At 64.2% G+C, this 12,000-nt stretch overlaps 1 protein-coding gene across 1 annotated transcript; it reads right to left on the bottom strand.

The window, feature by feature from the left end:
• Window positions 1-4: 4 nt before the first annotated feature.
• On the bottom strand, window positions 5-11,770 carry CHLRE_12g542900v5 (uncharacterized protein). The gene is made up of 17 exons (XM_043068797.1): window positions 11,302-11,770; window positions 10,976-11,178; window positions 10,267-10,745; window positions 9,986-10,099; window positions 9,690-9,825; window positions 9,300-9,455; window positions 8,657-8,875; window positions 8,119-8,417; window positions 7,820-7,949; window positions 6,925-7,681; window positions 6,728-6,807; window positions 6,290-6,547; window positions 5,648-6,041; window positions 3,921-5,462; window positions 3,602-3,726; window positions 2,930-3,397; window positions 5-2,805 (listed from the first exon to the last, which is right to left on the bottom strand). The coding sequence occupies exons 1-17, from the start codon at window positions 11,489-11,491 to the stop codon at window positions 1,657-1,659; spliced, it is 6,699 nt and encodes a 2,232-aa protein (XP_042919168.1). The 5' UTR covers window positions 11,492-11,770; the 3' UTR covers window positions 5-1,656.
• Window positions 11,771-12,000: the final 230 nt, after the last annotated feature.

Below are 12,000 nucleotides of genomic sequence, written 5' to 3'. Positions count from 1 at the left end.
TTATTGAAGATGCTTTTTACACTTCTGAGCCAGTACATTTAAATGATTTTAGCTGACGTACCCTGCAAAGCCAGGGCGGGGCCAGCGGTGTACGGCACGGCTGTGAAGCGGTATCACAGCTATCACATCTATGCCGCCGATCTATGCAACGTGCAAAAGCGTGCCTGGACATCGGATGAATATTGCGGTTGCTTCAATTTGTGGCAACCGACCAGGGGGGGGATAAGCAACAAAAGTGCCAGCCCCCAATCACCCCATGCCCCGACATACCCCTGGCCCCCCTTGAGGTGACGGTGCAACGTACAGGTCCGCGCAGTGCCGGCTGCGATACAGCCACAACGGACACCCACCACGCCAGATGCATGGCATGGCGTAACAAAGCGCATGCCGTGCCTGAATGCACTGCTGGCACCCTGACACCCCCATCAGCGCGGCGTCTCACAGCACCCCACGGCACGAAGCGCCCCCAACCCCAAACGCTGCCGCCTGTCCCTCAGTACCTCCACCAGCTTGCAGTTTGTTTACTCTATTTTTAAGGAAATGTGCTGAGCCCACTTCAGTTCCACCGTCTACCAGAATGCCTCATCTCCAGACGCTTAGCCAGGACCAATCAGGACACACACCACCAACCAGTAGGGTATTTGCAACACATGCCCGCGCACCTGCAGAAGCAAACTCGCTGGCCCCCAAACCCAGTGTGCCACGTCAGCCTCAGCATCGTCATCGAAAGCTTTGTTCTCCAGCACCGTACCGTATGCTGTACAGCAATAGTATGAATAGACGCCGTAGCCTGCAATTCAGCTAGCTCTGCTCCCTTACGGCATGGTTTGAACGCGGTAGAAGCCCGCATCAGTCGCAGTTGCGGACGTCATAAACAATCGTTACCATATAAGAATAAGGTGTATCTGTGACTCCTGCATTGCAACCGGACTGCCCGCCGTAAGTACGCAGTGATCTCACAGTGTTATGTGACATCCAATCGCCCCCTTCCGCCACCACAGTCCGCCCACCACTTGGCTCACGACAGCCACACAACCCCAGCTGAACTGCACGACCGTGCATCAAGTTTACCGCTCAACCCCGTATTCGGTACCGGTGCGCACACCAGGGATTGCAGTCCACTGGAGGCATCGTGCTTGCAGCACCCCAGGATTGAATGAGGTCTGCATCGCACATCTTGGCAGTTGGCACCTGATACGGATGGCCCTAATACCGTGGGGGCATGTCGCACCCGTGGAGGGCACTGTAACCAGTCCCTCTGAAGTCCCTTTTCATTAATTTCACAGCCACATACGCCTCATTAACCATCCACCAGTTCCAGCGCTGGTGGTCGCGCATTGCTACATAAATGCCACGAAGTCGCGCGAACGGCCCCATGCAGTGTGTGTATGATCACAAGAAACGACCTGCGGTGCACCGGCTGTTGCATCCATTCGGGACACAATACCTCAATGTCGTGCACAGGAAAACAATTGCGCAAGCACACCAACATTGCCTCAGTACCTGTTTGCTGGCCTTCTAGAGGGCGCGATTAATGTTCCATTACGCAACAAGTGACGGTGCGTGCCCTTCGGAAGCGGTACCGACATCATATGATGAAAGCGACTGCAACCCACCACACACACAAACGTAGTCACCTAAAACGCACGAGGCCATTCACAGGTCCATCGGCGCAAAGCGGTTTTGCGCCGGAGCACCACTGCGTGGCACCACGCAGAGGCCGCCGTTGCTGCCCACGGCTGCCGCCACAGGACCCACACCTGCCGCCTCCGCCGCGCCCGGCTTGTGACCTGCTCCGGCGGCTTGGACAGCACCTGCCGCTGCCTCTGCATCTGCGATTGCAGCCGCGGAGAGCAGTACAGTGGGGTCGGTAGAGCCGTGTACGGCCACCATAATCGACGAGGCAGCGCTGTTGCCAAGCAAAAATGACCGGGTCAGGGGCTGCTGGTCCAGCAGCCGGCTGGTGGCGCCGCGCCGCAGCGGCACAGCTGTAATGTTGGCCATCCCCACCGCAGCTCCCGCAGCCATGGCCGTATCGAGGGCCGGGATGCCGGTAGTGCTGCGGCCAAAGAACGTGTTGCTTGTGGAGGACGCGCAGATGGGCGCAGGCACTGGGATGTTGTTGGAGAGGGTGCTGGTCACGCTGGCCACCGCCTTGGCCACCGCCACCGCAGCCGCCACCGCTGCCCGGTGCTGCGAGGGCTGGCGAGTGATAACGTGCATGTCAGCCTCAGTGCCGCACACCGCCGCGGCGGCGGCGGTCGCCGCCGCCATTGCGCCGGCGTCAGCATCCAGCGGATCATAGGCCTCAGAGGAGCCGGCCGAGGTCGTCCGCTGCAAGCCGCTAGTGTGCGGCAGCGTGGAGCCGCGCCTAGACGGGGGGACCTGCTTGTGCTGACGAGCCTCCCGCACAACCGACGGCTCCAGCCCAACGGCAATCAGGGCGTCATCATCATACTCTGCAAGCGCGAGCGCCGCCGCGCCAGCACAGGCAGAGGCACCCGCCGCCGCCGGGCGCGCCGTCACCGCCGCCACTGCGGCCGCCACGGCTGCCGCGGCGGCGTCAAAGTCCTCAAGAAGCATGGCTGCATCCACGCGGCCGCCACCGCCACCGCCATCCAGGGCAGAGTGGTTGGGACCAACGCCATTTGGGCCATCGCCACCGCCGCCGGCAGTTAAAGAGCTGCGCGAGGCGCCGGCAGCGAGCGCACTCCGGGCGGTGGCGCTCACGCCGGTAGACAGCGCGCCGCTGGGGGGCACCCGCGGCCGGGACAGCGCCATCAGGGCGCCCATGGGCGGACCGGTCTGCAGCAGGCAAAAACAGAGAATGCAAGCGTTACAGCCAAATCAGCACGCCCAACATGTGTCACGTAAGGGCGCAGCAGGTGCTACTCATTCCACCCTGGAAGCTACCGTACCGCAAACTCACAATGAGCGACGACGCCGACGCCATGGCTCCCGACACCGCCTGCGCCACCGCGATGCCGCGCTCCATGCGCAGCAGCGCCTTCACCACACTGCGCGCCGTGGGCCGTTCATGCGGGTCCGGGCACAGGCAGCGCCGCACCAGGCGCGCGTAGGCGGAGGGGCAGTGCGGCGCAATCTTGAGCACGTCGCACGCCCGCAGCCGGTAGTAGGGGTCATCCCAGCCGCCCGCCTCCGCCGCCGCGCGCGCCTGCGCCATGTCGCCAGCTGGGTCCAGCAGCCGCGCCTGCTGAGCCGCCAGGCCGGCGCCAGCGGCTCCCTTGTTCTTGTTGTGGCGGCGGGCGCGCCACGGCGGCGGGCCGTGGTAGAGCTCCCATAGCAGCACGCCCACCGAGTACACGTCGGCGGCCAGGCTGCAGGTGCCGTGCTCGGCCACCTCGGGGCTCTGGTAATAGGGCGTGCCGTGACGGACCTGCGCACGCAACAGCGCAGGGGAGAACGCGGACTCGAGTCAGAGCCATGCCGCTGATAGGGCGGGATGGAACGCCGGATTGGCCACACAAGATTGACTGACTTGCGTCGTCCCGTACTGTACCGCACAGCAGAGCACAGGCCTGCACTGAACCAGGACACAACACGTCGCACCGCATCGCGCCGCACCGCAGGCGCAACTCACGTTCATGATCTGGTCCTGCCCATCCGACAGCCTCAGGCTCAGCCCGAAGTCGCTGACCTTGGCCACCACCGGCAGCCCAGGCGACGGCGTGCGCATGAGCAGCACATTGTTGGTGGACAGGTCACCTGAACATGCAAGGGTTTAAACAGGAAGCCATCAGTGCAACGACAGGAGTATCAAGACAGGCGCATAGGCGCGCCGTGTTAGAGCCGCTCTGTTGTTGCGAATGCCTGGGACCAGAGGGTATAGCATACAGTGCATGTCAGTATGGCCGCACGATGACCGCGCATAAGGCCGCGCGCCCGGCCCACACTCTTACCGTGAATTATGTTGCGGGAATGCAGATACGCCACACCGCTGGCCACGCCCAGTGCCGTCTGCACGACCAGCGCCAAGTCCGCTGGCAGCGGCCGCTCCTGGCGCATCAGTAGGTCCTCTTGCTCACGGCTGTACTGGTGCTGCTGCTGCTGCTGCTGCTGCTGCTGCGTGCGCGAGCTGCTGTCACGGGCTGCCACGTCTGCCGCTGCACACGCACTGGCCGCGTTGTCGGTAGCGTTGGGTAACACCGCCGCGGCAGGCGCACACGACACCGCAGGTCCTAGCAGCATGTCGTTGGCACTGGCAACAACCTGCGCACCGGTCCGCTCAGTGCTGCCTTGCCTGGGGCAGCAAAAGGCGCCCGACGGCACGTCGCTGAGTGTGATAGTATGCTGCTGCTGCCTCTGCTGCGGGTCGGCAGCGGCAGCACTGCCGCGGGCAGGTCCGCCGCCACCGCTGCTGTCCTGGGTGACGGGTGCCGCCTCGCTTGGCATGACCGCCAGCTGCGCCGTGTGCGGAGGGCTGGCATCTGGGCGGTTCCCTTGCTGAGCGGCAGCAGCTGCTGCGACGAAGGCCTCAAAGATGGAGCTGCTGGCGCCTGCCACATCCGCGTCAGCAGAGGTTGGGGCGCGCAGGTTTGCGCTGCTTGCGGCGAGGTCCGACGAAGCAAGGCCTGCGCAGCCTGGGAAGACGGCGATTGTCGCAGCCTGCTGCAGTGGCGTCCCCGCCTCGATGGCCCTAGCGGTGGCCATAGCAGACGCGCCCATTAGCACACCGGTCGCTGCACCCGTGACAGTCAGGTTGCTGTCGGTCGTGTTGAGCGCAGCCGTGTCCGCTGAGGCCAAGTTGCTTTCGCTTGCGTTCGTGAAGGTGTCCAGGGATGCTGACTCGCCAGTGGTCAACTTCTGCAGCCAAGGACGCGGCATGTGCGGGCGGCGCGCCGCGACAGAGCCCAGCAGCACGGCGACCTCAGCCGCGCCCGCTGCCGCCAGGGTCGCGCGCTCGTTGACACGATCCGTCTCTGCCGCCAGCGCGTCAAGCCCATCGCGGGCTGCGCCTCCAGCTCCGTTGCGGTTGCCGCTGCTGCTGACAATGCCGTGGCCGCCGGCAGCGCCGTCTCCACCAGCTCCGCCCACCACCAGTACCTCAGCACCGCTGGCGGCTGGCTGCAGGTAGCTGCGCAGGCGCGCATTGGGCTGGTCAGTGCGGGTGGATCCCACGTTGGCGCCGCCGGGCCCCGAGCCTGTGTCCATGATGCCAGTCCCCATGGGAGAGCCGCGGCTGCGGCCTTGCACCAGGTCCATCAGGCTGGCGGCCCCCGCCGAGGCGGGCAAGGCCGGCGCGGCAGCGGCGCCGGTGGCGCCAGCAGCTGCACGCGTGGCTGCCGGCACGCCAGCGAAACGCATGGCCTCGGCCGTGGGGATGTGGGGCAGGGCGGCGCTGTTGCCGGCGGAGGGCGTCTGCGGCGCGCGGTCCGAGCCGCCGTGCCGGAACAGCTTCCCCTCGTCCACAGCCTGGCGCAGCGTGCCTCCATCGCAGTACTCTGGCGGGACACACGGATTGAAAGCGAGCAGTGAACAACAGGGTGACTTGACTGATGAGCTCGAAAGAAAGACAGACCTTGACGCATGCTGCACCGGCATGTCGTAGCCAAAGGTGCGGGAGGTTGCTCCACTAGCTTAGCTGGTGCGCACTGTGCCTGCCGTTCCCGCCTACACCGCCACCCACCCTGGACCAGGTACAGCCTCCAGTCGGTCACATTGGGCTTGGGCCGCGGCTTGGCCGGCTTGGGCTCCGTGCGGCGCGGCCGTGTGGGCTGGTGGCGCCGAGGTTGCGTCCTCGCCAGCTGGAGACCCCCAGGCCCCCGCACCAGCTGCTGCTGCCGCTCCTCCGCCTGCGCAGGCGCCGGCGCGGCCTTGTCCGCGCCAGACCGCTCGGCGCTCTCCTCCGCAAGCTCGCTACTGCTGGTGCGCGGCTGCAGCACCGCGCCACGCGGCGGCGGCATTGACAGCAGGTTGTCTTCCTCCTGCGGCACCGCGCCCTTAGGCACGCGCATGGCCCGATACGCCCTGCCGTCGTCCACGTTGTCATCGGAGCTGCTGTCCAGGTGCTTCTCCACAACCTGCGGGGCAGGCGGCGCAGACGACACCGGGGCAACTGAAGGGAGCACCAAAACCCTGCGCCGCGTCCCTGAGGCCACGCACACGCGCCGCGCCTGCGCCGTAAAACGGCCCCGTCTCCCTGGCCTTTATGTCGCCCAAAAGTTTAGCCACCTAACCTCCTACCACCACTTTGCATTGCTCCTCTCCTACCTGCCCCCTACCGTTTCCCAACCACCCACCACCACCTGCCGCGTCGCGCCGCACCCACCTGCAGCAGGTCATCAAACATGGACGCTCGGTTGGCTGACTTGAGGTAGAAGTGGTGAGTGGCCACGACGTTGGCGTGGTGCATGGTGCAGCAGAACGCCGCCTCCTTGATGCACTGCTGCCGCGCCGCCTGGCCTGCCAGCTGACTGGCGCCGCCGGCCGCCTCACTGAACACCATGGTCTTGATGGCCACCTTGATGCCGTTCCACAGCCCGCCGTACACCACGCCGAAGGAGCCGGAGCCGCATATCTCCGTCATCTGCGGGGATGGCAAGGGGGCGGCACGCGTTGCGATTTGCAGATGCCAAGTGCGGCGGTACGAGCGGAGCTTATGCGGCGAAGAAGCACATGCGTGTGGGTGGCACAGAGCAAGATGGTCGGCGATGGTTTTGCCTGCCGGTCTGGAGCAGAAAGCAGGCCCGCCCGCCCGCCGCCGCACCGTGATGTTGAACTCGACGGCCTCGCGATTGATGCGCTCCAGCACATCAGCCACGTCGTCCACAGACAGCTTCTTAGCGCCTGCGGCGGTGGATGCCGTAGTAGCAACGAAGAAGTAACAAGGCGAAAGATTCGCACGCCAGGGGTATGCCGGGTAGACAGGCGTGTAACAGCCTACCCAATGGCACGGTCTCTTACCCTTGAGGAAATCCAGTTCAAAGGCTGGGTCGTCAAACGAGTCGTACAGCGGGTGTCGCTCGAGCCCATCGCCGCCCGCCGCGCCGCCGGCACCGCCGCCGCCGCGTCCCGCGCCGCCGCCGTCGACACACAACTCGGCGTTCCCAACACCGGCACCAGCAACACCAGCAGTGCCGGCACTGCCACGACGGCCGTTATTCGCGGCAACCACCAGGGCTCCACTGTTGCTCGGGTTGCCGCTGGCGGAGCCGCGACGGCCGCTGCAGCGACCAGCGTTGGTGCCCCTCCGCGTGGCACCGCCAGTCTCCACGTCAAGGCTGCTCCGCTGCTTGCCGCCGCCGCGGCCAGAGGCTTTCTCATCTGGGCTCCCGTCACGTGCTCGCCGTGCTTTGGCGTACAGGAGCGCACCGCCAGCCAGCAGCAGCGCAGCACCGCCCAGCACGGCTGTCACGACGGCGATGCGCCAGGCCGGCCAGCTGTCACCACTGGCCCCGTCGGGATCCGCGGCAGGTGCCGCGTACAATGACTCATTCCAACCGGGGTAGGCGCCAGCCTCGGACATCAGCGTTGCGTTGAAGACCCGCATGCCGGGCAGCAGAAGGTTAGCAAACCACAGCTGAGCAGGCTCTGCGCTGCTGCTCGTGTTGCTGTTGTTGTTGCCTGTGATGGCGACGGCAGGGGTGCTGCTGCTGTTGTTGCTGCCTGCTGTCGCGTCCGTGACCGTCGTGGTGTTACCATCCGCGCTTGTCCGAACGCCCTGCATGGCATAACGTTTGCGAACCAGTTAAGACTAGGGATGCTGCGTGTTAACGCGCTTCCAATGCGCACGTTACAGCCTGCTCTGCCCCAAACGCCATTCCTGTTCTTTCCAAAGCACGGCCCTCACTGCACGCGCCTGAAAGAACGGCCGCAGTTTTAGGAAGTACGGCAGTACGGAGCTGCCGTTCAACATGGCGTCGTACTGCCGTAGTTCTGCTTCCGGCAGCACCAGATGCACGTGCTCCAGCTGCAGCTGCGTCACCACCCTGTAGCGCGCACATCAGCAACAGCGGCAGCAGTGGTCGCAAACTGCGCTGCCCGTACTCTGCTGTGCAACCTCCTTGTACCAATCCAAATGTTGTCAATGCCCTCCGCGTAACGATCTACGCCCAAGTTGATGCAAACAAGGATTCAAAGGGGTGCTAAACTACCGACCTGGGGAAATCGAAGCTCCAGAGGAAGGCGGTGGCGAGAGCCGGGAACTGCGGCCCTCCGTCTCCGGTCGTATCCAGAGGCGAGTAGGTAGCCGCCCCCGAAGCAGCAGACGAGGCTGTGGCACCGGTGCCGCTCGCGCCCGTGGTGGACTGGACGGCAGTGCTGGAGCCTTGGCTGTCCCCGCCCACGCTTGAAATGGAGGTTGACAACGACGGCTCATCATCCGCGTCGTGGTCGGCGAGGTGCGTGGGAAGTCCGGTCAGCGTGAGGAACCGCATTGACAACACGGTCATGGAGCTCTGCAACAGCAGGTGGCACATTCGCCAAATGCGACAAGCATGTGCGGCAGGCGATACATCTTAGCGATCCACACCACAAGCACACCAGAAAGCTCACGTGCGCTCATACACCGCCGGAATTGGCCCCGCTTCAAGCGTGGACCCTGCTCACTCCCAACCGCTTCACTCCAATGTTCCATCCTGAACGCCTTTGGGGCTCGGGCACGCACATGCACCCCCTGCCGCCACGCGCAACGCACCAGCTGCAATGCATCCTCCCGCCCGGCCAGGTCCAGGCGGATGGGCTGGTCCGGCAGTCCCATCAGGTAGAGGCTGGACACGGGCGGCACCGCCACGCCGTCGGCTGGCCAGCAGCTCGCCAGGCTGACGGAGGCGGTCAGCACCACGGCGGGCCGCGCCTCGGACGCGCCGCGCACGGCAGCCAGCAGGTCCGTGCAGTTGCTCACCATCACCAGGTTCTGCGGGCAGGCGGGCGTAAGGGCAGGCAGGGCAGGCAGGCGTACGGACAGGCAGGCAGGCGTAAGGGCAGGCAGGCAGGCAATAAGCTGGCGTAAGGGCAGGCAATGAGCATGCCAAACGCACGTGGCCAAGCGCATGGTGTTGGTCGGGGTAGGCGCGCGCGCCAGGTATGATCCAAGCCGCAACCCTAGTCCGCAAGCCACACGCTACAAGTCCCCGCCACTAACACCCTTGCCTGTGCTCCGCTCCTTTTAGTTGGTCTTGGTTTAGTTTGGGCTGGTACTTACAACCCCCCCCCCCCCAAATGCATGCCCCTCCAGAGCGATCCGTGTGACGTGTCCAGGCGGCCAAGCCTACATCATGCACTGATGCATGGATGCGTATGGGTCGACGCAGGCAAGCAGGCAAGCTGCGGGCTCTCACCGTAAGGTACAGCGTGAGGCCCAGGTACTTGAGAATGAAGCTGCTGGGCTGTGTGTTCGGGAACACGGACGGCGCGCTGGTCAGCACCGTCTCGTGCCACTGCGTGCGCGGCGAGGTCACCCGGCTCCAGCGCAGCTCCGTAGAGCTCATGGTGCCCTGGGGGCCGTACATGCAGACGTGGCTGATGTTACTTGGAGTTTACAGTTGGGTTTTGTCGCACCACCACACAGTGACAGGCGCAACGCTTTCAGTTAGCAGTGCAGGTAGGCGGGAGCACTGACTGTAAACCAAGTATGCCATGGGTGAAAGGGCGCGCACGCACTGAACGCGCCCTCAACATGCATGAGGGCTCAGCCAGGCATCCACCCACCCAGCCAGCCAGCCACCCACCTCGAAGGTGCTGAGCACCTTGAGCACGCCGCTGCCCACCACCGTGCTCGCCAGCACCTGCGCCATGTAGTACGACTGCCACATGAACTCTTCCTGGCTCATCACCAACGTGCAGTTGTCCACCAGCAGCAAAGACCTGTGGACGAGTGGGTGCGGGCACCGCAGCCAATCAACAATCAGGCGTACGGCGCTGTGGGAAGTACCTGAGGTGCTTGGGCAACCGGCCCTCTTGGCACGGCAAATCCTTGCAGTTAAAGCCGCACACGGGCACTCCCCTGCATTCACTCGGCACCCACCCGCCGGCCAGGTCGACGTCCACGGCCCACACGGCGCCCGTGAGCAGGCCGCGCGGCATGACGGCGGTGTTGGATGCCAGGTTCACAAGCTCCAGGCACAGCAGCCGCACCCGCCTACAGGTGGGAGAAGGACAACAGGGGATTGACACATGACTCATACATCGCTTTGCCATCAAGAACGTGGAAAGGCCAGGGGTGCGCTTCCGCTGATGAGCCAGCCAACACCACACCGCATCGCGCCAGGAATTAGTAATTCATTCGCCAGCCGCCCAGCGACTTACCCGCCGCGCCGCGCCGCCATGAGGCCGCGACCGCCTTGCAGATCTAGCGCCGTCACGTGGCCGCCTGGCGCAGGCCGCAGCCGGCAATCTCCGGACAACGTGGTCAATGGCCGCACCAGCTGTGGCGGCGCCGCCCGCCACCGAGTTGCGTTCAAGCTGATGTTACCCGCAAGCGTCACGTGCAGGTGCGTGGGCGATAAAACTGGCAGCTGCGCGGGTGCGGACGGAAGGAGGCTGCCAGAGGTGCGAGAAGCGGTGGCGGCGGTGGCCCAAGCAGCGGCGTCGTACAGCAACAAGGACAACAGCTGGTCGTCGGTGCTGACTGTGGCAGTGAGGCATGCTGGGGTCCGCGGCGGCACCGCGCCCACAGCGCCAGAGGATGTGAGGTTGCAGGAAAGCGTCACGTTGGAGAGCGCAAACTTGCCACCCAGGGGCGGCGCAGGGGCGAAGGACCGGATGGTCACAACGCTGCCATCCGCCTGCGACGTCAAGGGTGGCAGTTGTAGTAAGCGGTTAGTAATCCGGCGTCGAGGCCCCCGGGGGCGTTGGCCATACACGAGTGCACGTCCCAGCATTAGACCTAGAGTAAAGGAGATCGGACGAGCCATGTGACATGAAGATGAGATGGGGCTTTCAGCTGACGAGTGACGCTCACGAGTCAGAAACGCTGGCTGTGTGCCGGGCCGGCGTGGGGCTATCTCACACCCACCGAAATCCAGTCAGCGGGCTGGGCGTCACAGGCTAGCCTCTCGAAGAGCTCCAGTTGTTGACACTCAACGAGTACGAGCACGTTTGCCAGCTCAAACGGCCCGGTGTAGTTATTGGTCAGCAGAATGAGGGGCGCACCAGCCGACGGCGCGGCCCCCAGTGCCGGCTCCAGCAGAGTTCCATTCTCAAGTTTTACGCTTGTAGCTGCAAACAGCGGCCCACGGCGTCGACACCAGGACTCAGCTTTACTGAAGACATTTGAGCCTGGGTTCTATGTCGCGGCAACAAGTTGGACGCATACAAGTTGTGAATATGAATGTGACGCACCGCTTTGGTCGACCACTATCGCGACTCCTCGCGCTTCCCAAGGTCCTCCCCCCGGAGCGCCTGACAGCACCACCGGCTGCCCTGCAGCTGGTGGAACCAGTGCTGGAAACACATAAGCTGAGGTGTGCTCAAAGCCGTAGAGTGCCGCGATCAAAAGCGTCAACACGAAACGTGTTTTAGGCATTGCCATTCTACTCGAGCTCTCTCGACAGCATCGTTTCTAGTCTAGACGTCTCATGCTGCTAGGCATAAAAAGAGGTGACTCAGATTTCGGCTGGCTTCGCCCGAATCGAAGGTATATGTCACCGCTTGATGACATGCCCCAAGGCCGTTCTCGTTGATCCCCATGTGGTGCGGACGCACTTGCCGCGAATGGGATGTAGGAGCCTTTCCAGCTTGCTTAAACCTTGGGAGGATACCAGCCAGCTTAGATAATATGCGAGGTTGGTCTGGCGCCGCCCGCAAGGCCAATTGGGCGTTCATGCTGCGTGAGCGTGTGTATGCGCACTCTAGCTCGGTCTGGCTCCGCTGTAAGGCATGCAGCCCCGCCATGAGGCGGGCAGCATGAGGCGCCTGATGTCTTGGGAGGCGTTGTGTGGACGTGGGCGGGGTGGGGCACACATGCCGCGTGGGCGCGGCGGGTATGGGCGGCGGTGGGCGGGGGGAAGACGCTGGGGGTGCGGGCCTGCGGTAACGGCC

Source organism: Chlamydomonas reinhardtii, chromosome 12, assembly GCF_000002595.2.
Source record: "Chlamydomonas reinhardtii strain CC-503 cw92 mt+ chromosome 12, whole genome shotgun sequence".
Lineage (NCBI taxonomy): Eukaryota > Viridiplantae > Chlorophyta > Chlorophyceae > Chlamydomonadales > Chlamydomonadaceae > Chlamydomonas > Chlamydomonas reinhardtii.
Note: the sequence above shows the minus strand (reverse complement) of the source record. Positions and strands in the feature narration are given on the sequence as shown.